Here is a 22,862-nt window from a genome sequence, read left to right on the forward strand (position 1 = left end):
ACCAAAATCCTATCTTTCCATGGAGATTCTAATGAGACAGATAGACATGTGAGTTGTGTTGGAAAGAGATAGGGTGAGGACAGTAAGGAAGGCTGTATGCAGCTATGGTTTGATTTTGTACAGGCTTTGACTCCATACTCTTTGAATTTGTCTGTTAAATGAAATAAAAATGAAATAAAACTTAAGTACTGTCATCTGCTCAAGGGACTTACCTTTGGTCTGTACAAATAAGGTTTCTGTGGTGAGACACCAAATGAACTCAACTTCCTCTTTCAACAACAAATTTTTCAGTTATCAGCAGAATCTGTGCCGCCCAGAGTTAGGCTTTTTCACTCCCAACTCCCTGCAAAGAAACAGGAGTGCTAATCCCGACAAGGCTCCAGGGTAAGTTACAGCCTAGTATCTTGGAATTGGTGGTTCCATGTGGGAATATTGGTGAGGGCATGAAGATCCAGGATAGAGACAGATGTGGGACCAGTGTCCAACGTGAAAATGGCCACTGGTTTCTCATTTCAAATTTCTTACAGCAAGATCAATCGTGCTTGCCCTTGAGCCTGACTAGAGTACAAAGCCAGGGGTAATGCTATCAAGTACCCCACCATTCTTGAGGAGCATGGAGTATGTGATGCAGCTCACTTTTTGCTAAGGGCTCTGTGGTTCTCCATCAACCAGGGAAGAGAGCACAAAGTGTTGAGAAAACTGTGTTAAGTGAGACTCATTGAGACAACTTGACATTTTAAACTCAAAAAAGAGTATTTGAATATTTGTTTTGTGTAATTTATACAATTTCATAATGAAAAAAAAGTTTTATGTATTAAGTCCTTATTTTGTTAAGTTTAGTTTTTCATATACAGAAATAGCAAGTTTTTTCATGATAGAAGGAAAGAAAGATCATGGACTTTGGAATTGAAAGAACTCTTAATGATTCAAATCTTTCATAATACAGATGGGAAAACTGAGAGTCAGTGAAATAAAGACACTTGATTTCGGATAAATGTGAAAGTAAATACACATGATTTCAGAGTGTGCTCAGGGATGTTTCTTAATCCTTTAAAAGTTGCTTTGTTAACTCTAGCCCTTCTGTATAGAAGAACCCAAAGGAGAGGCACCTATCTTTTAAGTGATTATTGTTCTTATTACTCTGAGTAGTAGAAACCTCTTTGGTTCTGAGCCAAGATGACTGAGTCAAAAGGAAACTTCTACTGGGGAATCCTTAAGGCTGGATTGTGCCATGCTTTTTGGTACCAGGATCATTGTGGATAGAATAATAAACTTTGTTGTGCTTTTGGTGGGGAGTAGTCTCAGTCCCTAAGTCCTGTCAGTGGGAACATTTTTATTTTGATTGCTTAAATGGATGGAGGGTGTCACTGCCATTTCTATTAATTGAGTAGCTTATCATTTAGCAATTGTTACACAGTAAAATTATTCAGTGCTGAAATAGGTGATATGCTGGTATACTGAGGTGGAAAAAGGCCTGAACTAAGAATCAGGTAATGCATTCAAGGTAATGGTCTTTGCCATGATTCTTGTTGAACACAGGTCCTCCTTTAGTTAAAAGCAGTTCTTATTGGGGTTCAACTAGGAAAGTTGTTAATTCATGTTGTACAGACTGCTCAAACCCTGGAAGTGGTGGAGCATAAGACTGAAAAATGGGTGATCATACTTCTGGGTGATTTCTGTTGACTTTTCATGGCTAGTTATGTTTGGGATAACTCAACTGATACCCTAATAGGCAGGGAAGTCTATACCCTTCAGTCACAGCTCAAGCAAAGAGGACAGAGCTGTCTGTTGCAAAACCACTCTAAGAGGCCCAACAATCAAGACAATGACTGGCAGAGAGTCTGCTTTACTTAAAAACTTTTGGTCAAGAAGTCTACTTACATTGAGGTCAAATTATTTTGCAAGGAATTTTTTACTTAGTATTGGTTTGCATGCATCACAGGAAGAGTGATGGAGTAGGTGGATCAATAAACACAGAATCAAAAAGACTTGGTCCTAACTCAAGTTCTGCCAATGACTCGCTGCGTGGCCTTGGGCAAGTTGCTTCATTTGTGTAGGTCTCAATATTCTCACTTGTAATAAAGGGAAGAGCTTAGAACAGATGGTCTTTACTTTCCTTCATAACAATGCAATGATTTGACTCTAGGCTCCTAGGTACCTGAGAAAAGTGACATATCATTAAGTGGTAAATAATAGGGCCGTAACATGAAAATTTCTTTAGAGGGGACGTTCTGGAAATATAATCTAGATCATAAATGAAACCCAGTAAACTTTGTCAAGGACCATTATATTTCATTCAGAATAATGTTATCGTGAGAACTTCAACTTTTAGACCACAGGCAAATTTTTTTATAATTAATTTCCTTTTTTAATGAAAAACACAAACAACAAACAAGCGAACTAGGCCTGAAATCTGACTTCCACAATGATATTGTCACCCAATCAGTATTACTCAATCTTTTAAGACCAAAGTATCCTTTGAGAAACATAAAAATGTCACTACAAGGTTATTATGGACTTCCGTCCCTAGGAACCAGACCCTGGACTCTTAGAGATGTTTTTTTTTTTTAATTTTTTTTAGCGTTTTATTTATTTTTGAGACAGGGAGAGACAGAGCATGAACAGGGGAGGGTCAGAGAGAGGGAGACACAGAATCTGAAACAGGGTCCAGGCTCTGAGCTGTCAGCACAGAGCCCAACGCAGGGCTCAAACTCACGGACCATGACATCATGACCTGAGCTGAAGTCCGTGGCTTAACTGAAGTCCGCTGCTTAACCGACTGAGCCACGCAGGCACCCCAATGGACTCCTAGAAAAACCTGCCCCTCTACACTGACATTTTCCAAATACTGCATGCTCAACAGCCACGAATATTATGTAGATCTGTATTTTCAACAGTTTGTATTATAAGAACAATGATTTTGATTTACACATATATTTACTATAATAAGGGATATTCTTTTTTAAAATAACACATGCTTTCCAGCCTTCTACTTTAAGAAATTTTATTTTAGCTCTGTTAGCCGTCTCTCACAACTATACATTTTTGGGGATTTTCTAAACCCATAAAAGTACAGTATCTAACCAAGAACCCATGGAGATTACTTTCTATACAAGTAAAGGGGAAATGAACTACCATTTATTTAATGTCTACTGTGTACCAGACATGGAAATAGGTCATTTCATGTACATTTTCCATTTAATCTTCACAACAATCTATGTTGCAGGGACTATGATCTTACTTTTATAAATGAAGAAACTGAAGCCCACGAATATGAATTAAGACATTTCAGGCTAGTCAGCTGATAACTGAGTTAAGATATGACCCTAGTTCTGCCCAAAGAACCTGATTCCTGCTACCTCCAAAATACTGCAACTGCAAAAATGATATATAGTTAAGCATCTTTCCCAAATGATTAAAAATATAATACAGATGCATGAATGACAGTTAAATTCAAACATTTAAGATTTGTTTGTCAATAGTGTAGTTACTTTAATTCATTTTAGGGATGAAAATAATTTTCACTTCTTCTAATTTATAGAAAAAAATTTCTAGACTCACAGGATATATACAAAGCTTAGTGTTTCTGATGTCAAGTGGGTAATTTAGAGTTGATTCTAATCAATTCAGGAGATAACAGGGTTCCAAATTCAAGTTATTCTTCTTCAGCTGTGATTCTGAGTGATTGAACAAAGGACACCATGGTCATATGGGTCAGACTGGCATAGGTAATAAATGTGAGACTTTTAAGGTTTAAAGAAGGAAAAGGTAAAGTAAGACAAAGCAAGTTAGGTTTCCAAGTGGCTTGTAAAGGTTACCCCTTAGAGAATGGGAGGGAACCCCCTTCAGAAACCATTCCTTATTTAATTTTCCCTTGTTCTCCAAAGATGGCACCCTCACATACTGGCCCTATTGTCAAAGAAAATAGAAGAAACAAATTTTATAAACATGCTCACTTAACAGTATTAGTGACTTAATGATAAGGGGTGGAAAGAGGGGGAGGACTGACACAGTGAAGATTTGTAGTGTTGTACAGGAAGAGCAGTCACCTTAGTACTGGAAACCTTGGTTTCACTCTCCTCACTCTGCCACATGCTAACTTTATGTATTCAGGTAAATAAGGTCATTTCTCTGAGCCTCATTTTTCTGATCCTTAAGATAGAGATAATATTCACTGACCAGGTTATTCACAACCTATACCTTTACTAATGATTAACAGCAATTATTGGTGCAATAATGGTTTGCAAAGTATAAATCAGTAGGTGGGTTGAGATGGTGGTTGCTGTATTAATGATGACAGTGGCAGTGCTGGTAGTATTATTTAGATACAGGGGTTGAGAGGAACCATGCTCATAAAATCATGGCAAGTTAGGGCTGGAAGGGAGTTAAAATCATCCAGTTCAAATTGTCATATTTTAATAATGAAGGAAATGAAAACCACAGAAAGGAAAAGGCTTAGCAGGGCAACACAAAGAACATTTGAATAGTTACTAGGACCCACATGTCTTAGCTCCAAATCCAGTGCTCTTTTTCAATATATACTACTGCTTTTAAGTCTTTCCCAACCTAGGGCAAATATTGTCACATTCATATCACTACTGTTATAAAGAAACTGTTCTAGTACTCTATTCACAGATCTATTATGGTTTGGGTTCATAGGCAAATCTTCATAAAGATCCCTCGTTTTGATGCAATACTATGATGACACCTGGTGGGCAGTCATTTGCCATCTATGCATAGATATTTTTAAAAAAGCACTAGAACTAGAATTGAGAATAACAGCCTTATATATTTGATGGGCACTCTTATTCATAGAAATGCCACTTAAAATATCTTTTTGTTTGTGAAAAAAGTTGTATCATAATTTTAGCTTTCTTTGCTCATAAATTACATTTACAACTGAAATCATAATAGCTGTGACTTTAATAAACTTAATCCTGTTGAGCCTACATTTTCTGATCTCTAAAAGGTATAATATCAATTAACTCAGAGCTCTTACAAGGATGAGGTAACATGAATAGCACTTGGATAGTGACTGACAGGATGCATGCGAAAACTTCTTGGATTTAGCATTTCACTGAAACTTAGAAGTCTGGTATGAATTCTGATGACATAATAATATAAGTTACATTGGCTCTACCATTGTGAAACCACAGCATTGAGATGGTTAGGATGCAAAACTACTTTTGGTTACATGTTATTGGCAGCTCCTAAGTTTTTGGACTCAGCTCCATTGAGTTATATTTAAAGACCCAACATACCTTTATGTTCTGAGACAACAGACCATTTCTCTTCATTTCCATAAAAAGAATGTTTAATGACCATATTCTTACTTAAGCTTAAAATCCTGTTGGATTTTAAATAAAAATCCAGAATTGCAAGCTTTGGAACTCTCAGATGTCCATCTTTATTAGACTCTAACCTTATTTTCCTTGCTTTGACCATGTATTCAGTAGTAGAGGGGACCATAACTGTGCCTATTCGCCATACTCTTGTCTTTACAAACCAATGTGTATAAACTTATTGCATACCTAACCGTCTGCTAAGAAAAGTGAATAACATAAAAGTCTAAGATACAGAGTCCTCCCTCAGAAAGACTACATTCTTATAGTGCAGGCTATAAGTCCTTATAAAGGTATTATAAATGTACAAAGGAAGAAGTCAGAATAGGGTTTCCCAGTACATGGGAAAGATTAGAGTTGAGAGAGAGTAAAATATTGACCTTTGAGATAAGATCCAGGAAGAAAGTTCCCGTTAGGGTTTAGCTTCTATCATCATATTCCTCTTTCAAGAGAAGAGGCATCTGTCATCATGGTCCTGGATTTTGGTTTAAGCAGCATGTACCTTGGACATAGCACTGCACACTGGAGTGACCAAGGGCATTTACTTCTATAATGCTGGTATTGGAGGCACTAAAAATTCTGTTCTTATTTCTAAGTGGTTCACAACTACAGAGCTAAGGGCTGAAGTATATGCTGAGGATGTGGCATTTTCACAGGTTATAATTTACCTGGAATTTATTGTCAGTGTGGTTTTGGTTAGATGACTTGATTATGCAACAACAATGAGATTAATCCCTTGGGATTAATCCCTACATGGGGCGGTTAGCAACAATTGGTTTACTAGTGCTATATGTTTAGCCTTATTATAGAGTTAGAAAGATAAATTTGTTTAAATTTATTTAACAAATAAATTTAGTTTATTAGATTCCAACCTTATTTTCCTTGCTTTGACCATATATTCAGTAGTAGAGGAGACCATAACTGTGCCTATTCTCCATAATCTTGTCTTTACAAACCAATGTGTATAAACTTATTGCATGCCTAACCGTCTGTGTGGAGAGATTCATAAATAGTTACACAATATAAGAGTTGTTACAAAGCAGTATATTTTTTCAGTCAAAATATTGACTTAATGACTATGTGCCAATCATTCTGCTGGATTCTGGAGATTTAAAAATGATTAATATGGGGCGCCTGGGTGGCGCAGTCGGTTAAGCGTCCGACTTCAGCCAGGTCACGATCTCGTGGTCCGTGAGTTCGAGCCCTGCGTCAGGCTCTGGGCTGATGGCTTGGAGCCTGGAGCCTGTTTCCGATTCTGTGTCTCCCTCTCTCTCTGCCCCTCCCCCGTTCATGCTCTGTCTCTCTCTGTCCCAAAATAAATAAAAAAAGTTGAAAAAAATTAAAAAAATGATTAATATGTGGTTTTAGTCTTCAAAATTCTCATGGTTTAGTAAGAAATACAGAAAAAAATGGAAACATTTGATATAATGCAATGAGTGTATTATTAAAGCAATTCCTATGGTGACATGGTAGCCAAAATTTGCATTTTTATACATCATTTAGATACCATAGTAGATAATAGTAGATAATAATTTTTAACAGGGCAATCCTTGAGGGAGTTAGATCAGTTAATGAATGTTTCAATAATCCAGAGAAAGAAGAGAGAGTGTGACAGGGAGGGAGAGAAAACTTGGTTGACTGAAAGAGAGAGAAGAAAGACTCTAGGATTATTCTAAGAATTCTGATAGATAGTGGTGTATAAGTAAACGTTCAGGGAATATGATGACTTTTTTTTTGGACATATTCATTTTGAGATGCCTGGGAGACATTCATATGTGATTTTTCAGCTGGACGCTGGACAAAATGGGTTTATATCTTAGGATAAGCCAGTCCTGGACATAGAGATATGAAAGTCATCAGAATATGGGTGGTAACTTAAGCCATTAAAGTAGGTGATGTTACTCAGCATTAAGGTAATGAATAAGAAGAGAAGAGGCAGACCTAGGGAAAGCAAACGGTTGAAGGATGTGAAAAAATTAAATAAACCATGACGGAAACTCAGTTTAAATGAACAAGAAGTTAAGAGAATTAAGAAATCATTGTTTGAAAGCCAAAGGAAGAGAACTTTGCAAAAAGATGGAAGTGGTCAGACTGTATCAAGGGCAGCAAAGAAGCCCTGCATGATTTAGCAATGTGGTGGTCACTTGTCACTTTTGCTAAAGCAGTTTCAGTGAGGTTCTGAGGGCATATACACCACCTTCAAGTGCATAAAGAATGCATATAAAGTGAGGAAAAGGAAACAACAAGTGTAAACAACTATTATGAGTTTATTTTAAAAGATTTAAAAAAGTAACAAATAGCTAGAATAAGATGCATATAGAAGAGAAGAATTATTTTGGGGGTTGGTGAGACTTGATGACACAGATCTGAGAGTGGAGGAAAGGATGATGATCTAGAATAAATGGGAGCAATTAATGAAAGAGGATCTTGAGAGATATAAAATGAATTAAATTTTTAACGTTTATTTACTTTTGAGGGGGGCTCAAGGGACAGAGAGAGAGGGAGACACAGAGTCCGAAACAGGCTTCAGACTCTGAACTGTCAGCATAGAGCCCGAGGTGGGGCTCGAACTCATGAACCATGAGATCATTACCTGAGCCCAAGTCAGACGCTTAACTGACTGAGCCACCTAGGCACTCCTAAAATGAATTGAGAGCATGGTAATTCATCTTGAGCAACAAGAAAAGTAGCTGTGTTTGGAAGTAAGAAAGATGCAGTTGTATATAAGATTATGTGTTGGGAGGAGACAGTAGATGAAATTGAGTTTCTTCTCATCCAACAACCTCAGCGTTGTCTGTGATTTAAGAAGACTCTGCTGAACAGTTTGTGGGAATGCAAACTGGTGCAGCCACTCTGGAAAACAACATGGAGGTTTCTCAAAAAGTTTTTTTTTAAACTACCTTATGACCCAGCAATTGCATTAGTAGATATTTACCCAAAGAATACAAAAATAATTCAAAGGGATATATGTTTACAGATGTTTACAGCAAAATTATCTACCATAGCCTAATTATGGAAACAGCCCAAATGTTCATCGACTCATGAATGGATAAAGAAGTGGCATATATAATATTATATATATATATATATATATATATATAGGAATATTACTCAGCTATAAAAATAGAATGAAATCTTTCCATTTGCAATGACATGAATGGAGTTAGAAAGTATAATGCCAATCAAAATAAGTCAGTCAGAGAAAAACAAATACCATATGATTTCACTCATATGTAGAATTTAAGAAACAAATGAGCAAAGGGAACAAAAGAGAGAGGCAAAACAAAAAAAAGACTGGGTATTGTATGGAAGTGTTGAATCACTATACTGTGCACCTGAAACTAATATTACACTTTGTTAACGAACTTGAATTTAAATAAAAACCTTAACAAAGTCTCTGCCGGGAAAGGTGGTAGGTGGGAGAGTAGGAGAGAAGAAACTTTAGTAAAGTTGTGAAGCTGTTGATTGGCCACCATGGAAATGAAAGAAGATAGTAATCACTGGTGTGCAAAGAAAGGCTGAAGCAAAAAGTCTTAGGCTAGAGTCATAAATTTCTAGTTTTTGCACTCCAAATAGATCCTAGTATTTTTAATAGGAGCATTCAGCAGATTGGATAGTAAAAAAAGAACACGGATTGTGGACTTGATCTGCAATTAAGACATTGCCAGTCTCATACAGCAAGAGAATGGTGAATAAGGAAGTTGAGGTTTTTTGTGTAAGAGTAGTTGGTTTGACCATTTGATCTAGGCTCAGTAAGGAAGGAAGTAAGATAAGGGAGGGTGCTAGGTTGGCCATCAGAAATGGAGGGATTTAAATATTTAAGGTCTCTGGGAGTGTATGATGCATGCTAGTATGGTACAATTTGCATTGAAACTTAATAATTATACTGTTGATGAGTCAAGAATTGAAAAGGCTAGCCAGAGAGTACAAATTTGAAAAGTCCCAGGATAAGGAAGAGGTGAATTGGCTCAGATTGTCAGGAGAGGTGAATGCTATGTGCTACTAATCTGAAAGGGCTTTGGAAAAGAGCAAAACAGTGCTATCTCTTTCTAAAATTTCACACATTCTATAACTGAATTTATCTTTGAATCCTCAAACAATATCCCAAACTGGTCAATTCCATAACTGAATTTTACTTGAAATTCTAATATTCCTGCCATAACAAGTTCAGAGTTGTTGTTTTCACCTCAACTGTTGTACTAATAAGGTGATCAACTATACTGTTCGCCTTGCACTTTCACAGTTTTAGCCCTGAAAATCCTGTCTCAGGAAACCCTCAGTCTTAGGTAAACCAAACTGTTGTTCACTCTACAAATTCCCAACTGATACGGATTTCCTGTCTGACATGGCCCATCTTTCCAATCCATTTCTACACTTTTGCCAGAGTGATTTTTTTAAAACATCAGTATGGTAATATGACTGTCTTCCCAGAATCCTTTAGAGATTTTTGCTAAAACTCTCCATGATTGGGTTGCATCTACCTTTTTAGTCTCTTTTCCCTTCTACTCCCTTCTCCCATTCTCACTTCTCATTCCACCTTCCCTACCATCTCACTGTTTTTCAGCTGGACTAGGACACCTATTATTGCTACCTATGTCATTTATTTTTATAGTTTGGGATGTTTGAATTCTATTTATTCATTGCTGGAATTCTTCCCCCATCCTTTCTTCTCCTGTACCCTGCCCACCCAAATTGTTTGTTGAAAATGGACTTTAATCTTTAAGTTGAACATCCAATCCTCTTCTGTGCAGGATTAGTTTCTACTCCCACAAAAACTTCTTTGTTTTCTCTTTCATGGCATGTTTCAAAAATCTATTATGGCTAGTTATTCTTATGTCTATCTCTCTTAACTGTAAACATTTTGAGAACAACAGTCATGCACTACATTTCTCTGAAATTTCCCACCTCAATCTACCATTCTTAGCAATTAGCATATTGGATATACTCATAGCAGAATTTTAATTTGCTGTATGAAGTCTTAAATTTCTGAATCCCAGATGAATAGTATTGGTAATACCCAGTGCAGGCTTTCTTGAAGAGATGAAACTTCACCAAAGCCTTAAAAGAGTATTAGGATTTAAAAAAAATAGTGTATAAATCAGACAAAGTACGTTAACTTTATCTCTTCTTCAGTCACCGTCTCTATTTTTCTTTCCAACCCTGTTCCTAAAGAGATCAATAAGAAAATGCAGATGGCATGCCACAAGTGCTATTTCTTCTGGCTTGAGGTGCTCTATCTCTCAGAATTCAAAAAAAATCAGCCTGATATGGTAGAAAGAGCATTGAGTAAGAGGCCTACAAGTTTGGCCTCTGGTCTCACTTTCACCATATTCTTACCCTGTGAGCTTGAAGTGGGTATTTAATTGTTCTTAAATTCATCTCATTGTCAGTTAAACACTATGGTAAGGGTATTACTGGTATCTGTCTCACTTATTTCATAGGGATGATGCTATGATAATATGAGGATTTGTTATCACCTATGTAATTTACTGCAGTTCTTGTGATGCACTGATTATGATGTTGGAGATTTTAAAAATATTTCCCCCACCAGACCAGAAGTTTCTCAGAGACACAGAGCAGAAGGTTCTCAGGGACAGAGATTATGGCAGATAATTCTGTATTCTCCACAGAACCTAGCACAAAATTTACAAGATTTTGTTAATTAAATATATATTGATTAAGCAGCCAGAGTTCTCAAAAATCTATGGAAAAAATAGAGTTATTTTCCCTTTATGCTTAGTTTTAATGAGTGGAGAGCTTTGGGGATTGCAGATGCACCCTCACTCTCCTTTTAGTTCCTATGCATAGGTGGGTAGGAAGTTATTTGCTGATTAGATGAGGCAGTTTTACCCTTTGCAGAATGACAGCTTAGAAACATAAAGGGTTACAATATTTTTAGAAGTAGACCACAAGTACTAGCTTCTTTCTGAGGTCCAGATAATGCTCTTAATGATACTCTGAGAACTTGGGTGGTACTGGTTCATACCCATAGGATATGTCTGACCACTTGTGATTTCTAAATTAATTAGTTTGCTTCTCTGTCAACCTTCTACAGGTATGAATTTTCTGAATTGAAAAGGATAGGTGCAAGGTATGTTGATGATAATAACCCAAATCAAAAAAAACATCCTAGGGAAATCAGGCAGCAGAAATGTATTAGTTGACATATCTGAGTTTGCATTTTTGCTTGAGGCTTCCAAATAAGGACTTTAAGCTGCTCTGTAGTAAGCTGCTCTGGCTATATGGTGATTAACATAGCAGATATTGTTATGGCACTAGTGAAGCTAATGGCACAGTGGATGAAAAAGCCAATAGACAAGTAAACAAACATTTAAATTACAAATGTTGATGCTATGAAGAGAAGGAACAGAGAGTTTGAGTATATAATGATGTGCAAGACTGCCTAGATAGTATTGGCAGTGGCAGTCTCTGATCTGAAAACTGATATTAAAAGGAACCAGGCATGAAAATCTTGAGGGATATAGTCGCAGACAGAAGAAATATATGTAGAGGGTGTTGTCAGAAAAAAAAAAAAGTTTGGCTTGTTCTAGAAACTGAAAACATCTCAGTGTAGTTAAAATATAGAGAATGAGTAAGAGAATGGAACAAAGTGATGTTGAAGGGCACAGGAGACATATTAGCTATGGCCTTTAGGCCATGGTGAGAAGTTTGGCTTTCATACAATGGAAAGCCAGCAAAGAATTTTATGGAGGAGAATGACATATATCAAAGAGAGTTTATTTGGGCCACCGTATAGAAAGTGTTAGAAGAGGTTAGTAAGTTCCAGGACAAAGGTAAGAGAGTGTGGAAACAAGCATAGGCTCTAATTCTAATACCCTACCTCTATACTATGTAAGTTTTGTGACTGGCAAAACTTATTTAACCTCTTTTAATCTCAGTTTCTTCATCAGTAATATGGAAATAATCATAGGGCTGCAATGAGGACTAATGAGATAATATGTGAAGAGTGCTTAGCCTGCAAATAAATGGTAGCTTTCAGTAAATCATGGCCAAAATTAATATTAGTGTTATACACAGTATGGAGAATGGACTTCAGGGGGCTAAGACTGAAGTGCAGGGAGTCTGATAAATCAATCTGTTTTAGTAGTCAAGAGGAATGATGACAGTAGTGTAGATTAGGATGGCAACAGTGGAAGTGTAGATGGATTGTACAGATTTTTACATGGGAGAATCACCCCATTTTCTGATTGGATATGGAGGAAATATAGTGATATGGGTTGGATAAATCCCTACTCTCCAGGTTGAGTGTCTGGGAGGAGAGTCATGGCGCTTACTGAGAAGGGGAATTCAGACACAGGAGTGAATCACCAATCTTATACATTCTTCTGAGACAGGAAACAAAGATATGTGTAGGTGGAAGGGGAGAAAAATTGACAACAGAGGTAGCACAAGCCACCTGGAAATAGTCAACAACAGGGCTAGAACCAAAGAGAAACAGAGAGAGTGGCAAGAGCAGAGACAGAGAGAAGGAACACACTCCAACTTTAGCCCTTCCATTCAGCATTTTTCTGTGAGTGGCTTCTTAGCTTGTTCTCCTTTCTTAAATTTCAGAAGTGTCACAGATTGTTCACAGCAAGCTAAATATCCCTTGAGAGAGCTTATATTTCTGTCCTGCCCAAAACAAATCCCCCCAGCTTCACCCTACCTTGGGAATTTTACATTTAATTGTCACCAGATTTGGGGCAAAACCATCCTATCTTCCCTTCAGTCTAGACAAGAGATTTTGGAAAGCAAACCATGCAAATCTCTAAGCTCACATTAAACTGAATTGCAAAGGCATAAAAACCCACAGAAGAAAGAAGGTGTGAATTTGATCTCTAGTTTGCTGTTCTGGCTTAAGAGGTTTCTGTTATTTAACACAGAGGTGTGAATAGAACATCCTCCTTTAGTAAGTGAAACTTTCTACACCAGTGAAGCAGGAACAAATACCCAGGTCTATAAAGTACAAAAGTGGAAGTGTGACTTGGGTGGGTGTGAGATGTTCTCAGTTCTTGGAACTGTAGTGCACGTTATGCATCTTCCCTTGCTTTCTCACAGTTTTTGTACGGATAATAGATAATAGTAGAAACATTGCCAATAATGAAATCAAAGTGGTTGTTGAGGATGGATCGGTGTTATATGTGGGGAAAAGTGTTTTGTTATATCTTATTAGCCTAATTAAAGTAATCCTAGTGTTATAATATTATGAAGTCTTACTATGGAATTAGAAAGGTTCTTCTATAATGTACCCTCCAGATGTCATAAGCCCCATTCTATTAAGTAGTCCCTCCTAAGCAAGGAGAAGCAAGTGGTGTAGTAGAAATAGCATAGACTTTGGAGAAAGTAAGGCAAAATAGTATAATCCCATTTTTACTATTTTCTAGGTTTGTTACCTCAGAAAATTTACTGCATCTTTCTGAACCTCAATTACCTCATCTCTCATCTGCACATGAGAGTAATAATAGTACTTACCTCTTATGATGGCTGTGAGAATGACATTGGATAAATTCATGTGAAAAATTTCTTTGCAGATTCTGGAGTGCATTGATGATAGTCACATCATGGTAATTATTTCCTCTTTTCACCTGTGAACATCCTTCTACCTTCTGTTCAAAGTCATACATACATAAGCAAGATGACTGCATGACATTTCAGGAGATATCACAGGCCAAGTAGGGAGCATAAAATATTAAGGGAGGAAAGTGAAAGTAATGGTAGAGTAATGGTAGCTCAGAATGTTGACTCTCTTTTATATGTGAATTAATTGTTTGGGGTTCTGTTTTTATTTGTGTATTTATTTATTTTTAATTTGTTAATATTTATTTATTTTTGAGAAAGAGACAGAGTGAGAACAGGGGAAGGGCAGAGAGAGAGGGAGCCACTGAATCTGAAGCAGGCTCCAGGCTCTGAGCTGTCAGCACAGGGGCCAATGCGGGGCTCAAACTAATGAACCCTGAGATCATACCCTGAGCCAAAATTGGTTGCTTAATGGACTGAGCCACCCAGGTGCTCTTGGGGTTTTGTTTTTAATTCAAATTTCTATTCCCTGCAATAAGACGTAAAATGATATAGGAAGTAATTTCTGCTCCTTATGAGGAGAATCTAAAAGGAAACCACTCTTTTGGTTTGTAAACTTACTTAAAACAGAAACAATTAAAAACAAAAGTGCTATTCCACCTAAGGAACAACTTCACTCCTTTATTTCTTCCACGTTTAGCTCTAATTGCAGTAAACATTCCTGCAATATGAACAGAAGCTAAGTTTGTAAAATTTGTTTTGGAGAGGAAAACAAATGAAGAGAAGGATGTAAGGATATAAGTATTAGGCACCTTGTACTCCCATTTGAAGTCCCAGATCTTCTGTTTAGTAGCTTTGTGTCTCTAATAAACCTCTCTCTTGGCCTTACTTCTTCTACATGTATTATGTGAAGGCAGAATTAAATAATTTTAAAGGTTCTTTTCAGTGTAAAATTCTATAAGAGTGTTAAAGTAAAATAATGAAGTTGTTGCTTTTTTATTATTTGCAGGCAGCTTGCATAAATCCATGACCAGACCTTGGGAAGTCCTAAAGATTACTTTATATTCTCCATGTTCTACATATAACAAACAATAAAAACCTCACTGAAGCATAAAATAAGATTAAGGGAATTAAATTTTTAAAAACTTTATGGTGACTATTTGAATGAAATAAGTATTAAGTTTCAAATTGTTTCCAAAAAATGATTTTGTGGTCTATGTTGCTGGTTCCCTAATCAATGTTTACTGTGACTTTTGGATCATTCGCCATGTCCATGATGTTACTCCAGTACAGAATTCCTGGCAGAAAATTCCAGATCACATAAGGAGAATTCCTAGTTCAGCCTATAAATTCATGCATTAATGATATTTTTCATGTAAATTGGAATATACCCAAAGGCAAAAGAAGGAGAGCGAAAGAGATTTTAAGAAGTACCTATGCTATTGTGATAGAATAATAAGGAGGTAGTGTTCTCAAAGTTTTGAAACTTAGCCAGCATTAGCAATGCAGGCTTAAGTGGCAGGGCCATTTTCAAAGTGCTAGAGTACCAAGGTAGGAAGTCAGAACCCAATGGACCAGGTGGTAGACAAAAGAGAAGAAAGGGGACATAAACGGTGAGGTTGGATTTCTATCATTGCAATTGTAAATGAGTAAGCAGTATTCACATTAACCAGGCCTTGGGGCAAGAAAAATTTGGATACAAAAGGAATGACTGAAATACCATACTTTTTTTTTGTGGTGGTGAGACCACTAGAGTAAATATTTCAGGATGTCCTTGCCTGCAAGACACAATTTAGACAATCTCAAAGGTCAGTTTGGGGACAATTGCATGGTTTTCAAACTGATTCATTAGGTGACCTTGGATCATTTACATATCTTCCTTGAGCATCTGCTCTTTCATCTGTAAACAAGTCTTTTCTAATTTTAATATTCTGTTCTCTTTAAGTATAAAAAAAGATTCTGGGTGTTGGCTATAGAACTTATTAGTCATTATATTCTTTTTTTTTCTTTCATTAAGGAGGGATTATAATTCCACGGCTTACCTTGATGAGTATACTGAAATATTCAAGATGGGTAGCAACAGTACCAGCAATGCTGAGACTGACTGCAATGCTACTAATGTGACATTTCAGAACTCCCTTTATGCAACTACCTACATCCTCATATTCATCCCCGGTCTTTTGGCCAATAGTGCAGCCTTGTGGGTTCTGTGCCGCTTCATCAGCAAGAAAAATAAAGCCATCATTTTCATGATCAACCTCTCTGTGGCTGATCTTGCTCATGTGCTGTCCTTACCTCTCCGGATTTACTATTACATCAGTCACCACTGGCCCTTCCCGAAGGCCCTTTGCCTGCTGTGCTTCTACCTGAAGTATCTCAACATGTATGCCAGCATTTGTTTCCTGACGTGCATCAGCCTTCAGAGATGTTTTTTTCTCCTCCAGCCCTTTAGGGCCAGAGACTGGAAGCGTAGGTATGATGTAGGCATCAGTGCTGCCATCTGGATCATCGTGGGAACAGCCTGCTTGCCATTTCCCCTTCTGAGAAGCACCTACTCATCCAACAACAATCAGTCCTGTTTTGCTGATCTTGGTTACAAGAAAATGAATACTGTGGCTTTGGTTGGAATGATTACAGTTGCTGAGCTGGCAGGATTTGTGTTCCCAGTAGTTATCATTGCATGGTGTACCTGGAAAACTACTATATCCTTGAGGCAGCCACCAATGGCTTTCCAAGGAATCAGTGAGAGGCAGAAAGCACTGCGGATGGTTTTTATGTGTGCTGCAGTTTTTTTCATCTGCTTCACTCCTTATCATATTAACTTTATTTTTTACACTATGGTGAAGGAAACCATCATTAGCAGTTGTCCCATTGTCCAAAGCACACTGTATTTCCACCCCTTTTGTCTATGCCTTGCAAGTCTCTGTTGTCTTTTGGATCCCATTCTGTATTATTTCATGGCCTCAGAGTTTCGTGACCAACTATCTCGCCATGGCAACTCTGTGACCCGTTCCCGCCTTATGAGCAGGGAGAGTGGTTCATCAATGATTAGCTAAAAATAAAATACCTTTTCAATTGTGACTTTAGCTATGTTTTCTAGCTTTTTCCAAAGGCCAGAATGACCAGCCAATTTGTTTAAGAAATTTGTGAACAATGGAAATTTTCTTCTGTGATAATTGTGGTCACAAGGATGTAACAGTGGAGGCAGTGTAAGAAATGTGGGAGAGGAAGGAAGGATAGAGTTTGCTTGTTTCCTCTTTGAAATTCAAAATACTGTCTTGGACCTAGATCAAGTTTTTACAGATGTTTTCAACCAAATGGAGATTGTATATTTTATCTTAAACATTACTTCAGTAAATATATTGCTAATAAGATATACAATAAATACATGAATCTTTTCCAAGATATAAAAGTAAATTTCTATTATATTAAAACTTTTATTTGTGAATGAGAGTAAAATTCGTCAATATTTTTAAGAGATAAATAAATGCACAGGCAAAGGGGGAGAGACAATTGAGGCAATGTGTGCATAAATTTCAGGGCCACAAACCTATTACTGAATAAAGGGCATATAAATTTTTTCACTCACTAAAAATGTATTGGATACCTATTGTATTCTGGGTTACCAGAATTTCATGGGTACTTTCACAATTTAGCATCTCATCTGGTCCTTTTTTTTTTAAAGTTTTAATGTTTATTCATTTTTGAGAGAGAGACAGAGTGTGAGTAGAGGAGAGGTGCGGGCGGGAGGGGGATACAGAATCTGAAGGCTCCAGGCTCCAGAATCTACAGGCTCCAGGCTCCGAGCTGTCAGCACAGAGCTCAACATGGACTCAAATCCACAAACCATGAGATCATGTCCTGAACCAAAGTCAGAGGCTTAACCAACTGAGCCACCAGCCTCCCCTCATCTGGACCTTCTAATAAATTTGTGGAAGTTTCCAATACAAGTGAATAAATAGAACCTCAGAGAGGTGAAATAACTTGCTTGAGTATAAACAGTGGTGAGCCAAAATTTTTTCCTGTATACACCATATATACTTAATTTATTCCTTCTATTTTTGTTGCTACTTTTACTAGCTCAATATTAAACTTTACGTTAAAGGTGAAGACACAGACCAAAACTAAGCTGCATGAGACCAAGACCATTTCTATACATTTTGCTTGATATCTGAAAAGTCTGGATTATTGGTATGGCATATAATGCTTCAAGCTACAAAGTATCAAATGATAGATAGGTTGTTCTAATACTGTCCCAATCTACAGTCTTAATGACCAGGGATATGAGACACAAATAGCTCATTATTTCCCACTACATATATTTTAGGTCTTAATGTATGTCATACAAAACCCATAAATAGATGAAATAAGGTTATAAAGCTGAGAGATGTAGAAATTCCTTATATATGGGTTTTATCGGATATATCATTTGCAAATAACTTCTGCTATTCAGTACATTGCTTTTTTTGTTTTGTTTATGGTTTATTTCACTGTCCAAAATCTCTTTTATTTTCATGTAGTCCCAAGAGTTTATTTTGGCTTTTGTTTCCCTTGCCTTAGTTGACATATCTATAAAAATGTTGCTATGAGGGGGGTAGCCAAAAAAAAAAAGCTGAGAGATGAACATGTGAAATTTAAATGTTTTGGGAACTTTTCGGAATGTTTGTCTTATTAAACATTACTATACAACACTCTGAACAAATTTATGTTTATTGGGAAAATTCTCTGTGAGTAGAGCTCACAGAATTTTATTAGAAACCGAAAATATTATCACATAATGAATGGGAGAGAAATATGTGTCCTCTTTCTGGCAATATCCTTATCCTTATTTTTCTAGCAGTTATGTCTATTATTTCTGAGTCATTATGAGGGATTTGAATATAAGCAATCCTCAGCTTCTCAGGTTGTTATGTATGAAGCTCAATACATCCCTCTCATCATTTATGCCCCAAATTTAAATAACACAGTCACTTTGCATGGAAGGAGGAGAAGCGAAGTGGTTGTCTTCTTCAGAATATCCAGGTGAACAGGCAGCTAAAGAAGAAGGAGGGAAAACTAAAAAAGGAGAAATTAAAAGAAAAAAGAACAAGGTTTCTAGGGAGAAAGAGAGTTCTGTAATGATAAATTAATGAAACGAGTTTTCTTTTTTTAGTGTTTATTTTTGATGGAGAGAGAGACACAGAGATAGAGCAGGGGAGGGACATAGAGAGAGGGAGACACAGAATCCGAAGCACAGAGCCCAAAGCTGGGCTTGAACTCATGAACCGTGAGATCATGATCTGTGTGAAGTCGGGTGCTCAACGAACTGAGCCACCCAGGTGCCCCACTGAAACTGGTTTTCTTTTGCTTTATTAACCTACATCTGAAAGCACTGCTTAAAGAAGGTTTCCAGATACGTTTGGAGTTAATGGACGCATTATCAGAATGACTGTCTAGGCAGTCCCACTCTAAGGACATTATTTGGAAAGGAAATTACGTGGAACTATACATCCTGCTGTTTGTGGAGAAAATGTATTTCAGTTCTAAATACTCACACCTACTTTGAAGTTGTTGACTAGAGATAGTACTTCAAACACAAGATTTGTGGACTTGTGGTCTAATTAATAAATGTATCTTTCCTTTGGCTACCATAAAAGTAGAATCTTTGGGTTTTGACATATGAATCCCTATTGTAGTGAGAGAGAAAAACATAACATTATAACAAAATATAACAAAATAAGGAATAGCATTATCACAAAATATAACATTATAATAAAATATAACAAAATAAGGAATAACAATATAACAAAATAAGGAATGCTGGTTCTTGAATTTTGAAGGCCTGGATGCCTTTATTCAATGATGGTGGAAAGGTAAATGCTTGATCTTATGAGATAACAGCTCAATAAATCAGTGAGATTGCTTTAAGGTATTACAATGAACAACAGTCTTAACACTTATCTGTATACCTATTACAGAGACATCATGCAAGACAAATAGGACAGGAAAATATATCTCCTTGAATCAGCTTTTCAAGAAGTCACTATAAAAAGCTTTACATATTTGCCTCAACATCTCTGAAAGATACTTGTCAAAATCTGCTTAGATATCATTCGGATTTTATAATTCTGATAAAAGGCTCTTTAACCTAATAGTTTCATAAAAAGAAGATAGATATTTTTAGAGATATTTTGGTGCAACAATCTATATGACCTTAAATGCAATTTATTCATAATTGGTTATGCTGTTTAATTTTAGAAAGCTTTAAATACTAGCACAGAGTACATATATAACACTTAACCAAAATTAAATAGATTATCCTTATGTAGTATGTGGTCATTTCTATAAAAATGTTAAGCATAATGCTCTTACTTGAAAATTTAACTTTCTCACTATAAAATTACAGCTATGGGGAAAATCGATTTCTCTTTACATTCTTTTGCACATTTTCTAGGAATACAACCCATCATAAAAGTAAACTTAGTGCTTAAAATATAAATTTAAAGCCTCATTTCTCTTTTAAGTAGTAAGTAGTTTAGGTATCATATTAATTATGGTTATTATTATTATATTATTATATATTAATTTAGGTGTCATATTAATCATATGGTTAAAAATATTTAACAATAATTTTCTTTTTGGAATAGAAAGTTGGTTTCAATTTTTCATATAGATGGTTTCCATTTTCATTGATTTGTACAAGTAAATTACATGTGCAGAATTTTTGACGTACAGAATTGATAGAAAGGGAACAACTGGTTTGCAGAAGTTGAATTTCAAGTTGGCTACTAAAGGGAAAGAAAGACACTACCAAACTTCCAGGAGGTATTATTATACACTAACAGATTTCCTGATCTTCTGGGGTTGGGAGTAGATTTCCATGACCTGAAATGTTGGGTCTTACATGATGGGTTTTTTTTTTCAAGTTGTTGCCAAATACAGAGAAAAAAGTAAGGATTCTTATTGGAAAACTTCCTGAGCCAAAGGTAGAAAGGGAAAAAATCTGGGAGGTGACTAATAACAATTACTGTAATTTGGCTAAAAATATACAAGAAATAACGAGGTTGTAAAATTTAGAGATCTGGTTCTAGTTCAAGATGAGGACATTGGAGAACCTGTACTCACTTTCTCCCAATGGCACACAAAGTCTAAAGCTGTATATATAACTATATATACAGTATATATAGATAACATGTGTATGATGCCTTGGTTTTTGCAGCTGTCATCCCGGAGATAACCCTTGAACACTTGGTTCTGGTGGCCAGAGAGTCTTGTGTTTCTGGGCTCCACAGGTCTGTAATGATTAGAAAGATAGTTCTTGACAGGTTACTATTCCCAAAGCACTGCACATGCAGCAAAATGAAACATACACCGAGCTATTCTGTGTAGCTTCTCCTGGAATTTAAGGCTTAAGGGTAGGTTTAAGGTTTGGCACACATCTAGGAACTATAAAGTTGCACTCAGAAAACATAGGCTGGGAAACACCATTAGAATGCTGTATCTCTGAATGCCAATCACTGAAGCTCATTGGCATCTCCAAAAATAGAGATGCAGAGGCCCAGTTTTTCTGACTGTGCCCAGAGAACAAATCCAGCCTGGCTCTGGTGTCCTGTGGGGCTCACACTGGCAGTCTCATAGGACTGTATAGATTTGTGTTCTTTAAAAGACGTTGTCTGAGGGTCTGGATTTTAATCAGACTAAAGCAACATCAAAGATGTTTTTCACATTCACATTATAAGAGTCAGAAGGAGAAGAGAGACAGAGACAGAAAATTTAAAGAAATAATGGCTGTGGGGTTGCCTGGGTGACTCAGTTCGGTTAAGCACCTGACTTCAGGTCAGGTCATGATCTCGCAGTTCAAGAATTCAAGCCCAGCATTGGGCTGTGTGATAAAGGTCATGGCCTGAAACCTGCTGCAGATTCTGTGTTGCCTTCTCTCTCTGCCGCTGCCCCACTCGTTCTCTCTCTCTGTCTCTGTCTCTCTCTCTCAAAAATAAATAAATAAATAAATAAATAAATAAACATTAAAGAAATAATGGCTGAAAACATCCTCAACTTGAGGAAGGAGACAGACATACAGATATAGAATGTCCAAAGATTTACAAATAACATGAACCCAAAAAGACCCCCACCAAGACAGATTATAATTAAAATGTCAAAAGTTAAATATAAAGAAAAAAATCTTGAAAGTAACAAGAGAAAAATAAATCTAATGTTAGATACAAAACAAACCCCAAAAGATTATGAGCACATTTTCCTAGCAAAATTTTTCAGGTCAAAAAGAATAACATGATATATTCAAAGTGCTGAAAGAAAAAAATCCCAACCAATAATAGTCTGTCTGGAAAAGTCATCATTCAGAATTGAAAGCGAGATGAATAGTTTTCCCATAAAAGGAAAAGCTAAAGGAATTCATCACCAGCATACTAGCCTTGTAAAAAAATATTAAAGAGACTTCCTTAAGCTGAAGAGATGATACACAAGAAAAGTAACAAGAAAACACATGACAGTATAAATCACACTGATAAAGGTAAATACAGTAAATATAATACATTAGTCACTTATAAAGTTAGTATGAAGGTTAAAAGTCAAAAGTACAAATAACTGTAACTGCAATAACTAGTTAAAGAATACATAAGATAGATGAAATGACGCAAAATGTAACATCAAAAACAAAACATGGGAGGAGAGTAAAAGTGTAGGGCTTTAGAATGTATTCAAACTTAAGTCATTATCAACTTAAAATAGACTATTATAAATATAAGGTGTTACATGAAGTCACCATAGTAGCCACAAAGCAAAAACTTAGAGTCAGAATAATATCACCAATATGGTGATATAAGTTGTTCCTGATTTCACCCACCCTCACCAGAAGAAAGACTAAAATTTTTCAAGAAAAGTAAAAGAATCTTAGATCATTGGGGTGAGACTGAAGTACTCTCCTACACCACAGAGACCAAGACAGACTACATTAAAAGAGTAAGAGAAGTGGCTACACATTGACTACATTGTTCCTTCCCCAGG

At 36.5% G+C, this 22,862-nt stretch overlaps 1 protein-coding gene across 3 annotated transcripts; it reads left to right on the forward strand.

Moving 5' to 3' along the window:
- Positions 1-253: 253 nt before the first annotated feature.
- LOC125157869 (putative P2Y purinoceptor 10) lies at positions 254-17,590 on the forward strand. 3 transcript variants are annotated; one of them, XM_047844943.1, is made up of 3 exons: positions 254-384; positions 13,874-13,906; positions 15,877-17,590. In XM_047844943.1, exons 1-3 carry the CDS (start codon positions 254-256, stop codon positions 16,913-16,915), a joined length of 1,203 nt encoding a protein of 400 aa, XP_047700899.1. In that variant the 3' UTR covers positions 16,916-17,590. The 3 variants fall into 3 exon arrangements, with proteins under 3 accessions (XP_047700899.1, XP_047700901.1, XP_047700900.1); XM_047844944.1 differs by having other exon boundaries at positions 313-384; positions 13,727-13,906; XM_047844945.1 differs by lacking the exon at positions 13,874-13,906 and having other exon boundaries at positions 283-384.
- Positions 17,591-22,862: the final 5,272 nt, after the last annotated feature.

The sequence above is a fragment of the Prionailurus viverrinus genome, chromosome X (genome assembly GCF_022837055.1).
Source record: "Prionailurus viverrinus isolate Anna chromosome X, UM_Priviv_1.0, whole genome shotgun sequence".
Lineage (NCBI taxonomy): Eukaryota > Metazoa > Chordata > Mammalia > Carnivora > Felidae > Prionailurus > Prionailurus viverrinus.

What these genes read in the sequence shown, in the direction of transcription:
- LOC125157869 (XM_047844943.1), top strand. Translation starts at nt 254, where the DNA reads ATGAACTCAACTTCCTCTTTCAACAACAAATTTTTCAGTTATCAGCAG. An exon ending in AATCCCGACAAGGCTCCAGG is followed by an intron (nt 385 to 13,873) that starts GTAAGTTACAGC and finishes ATTTCTTTGCAG; the next exon opens with ATTCTGGAGTGCATTGATGA. An exon ending in TTGATGATAGTCACATCATG is followed by an intron (nt 13,907 to 15,876) that starts GTAATTATTTCC and finishes TCTTTCATTAAG; the next exon opens with GAGGGATTATAATTCCACGG.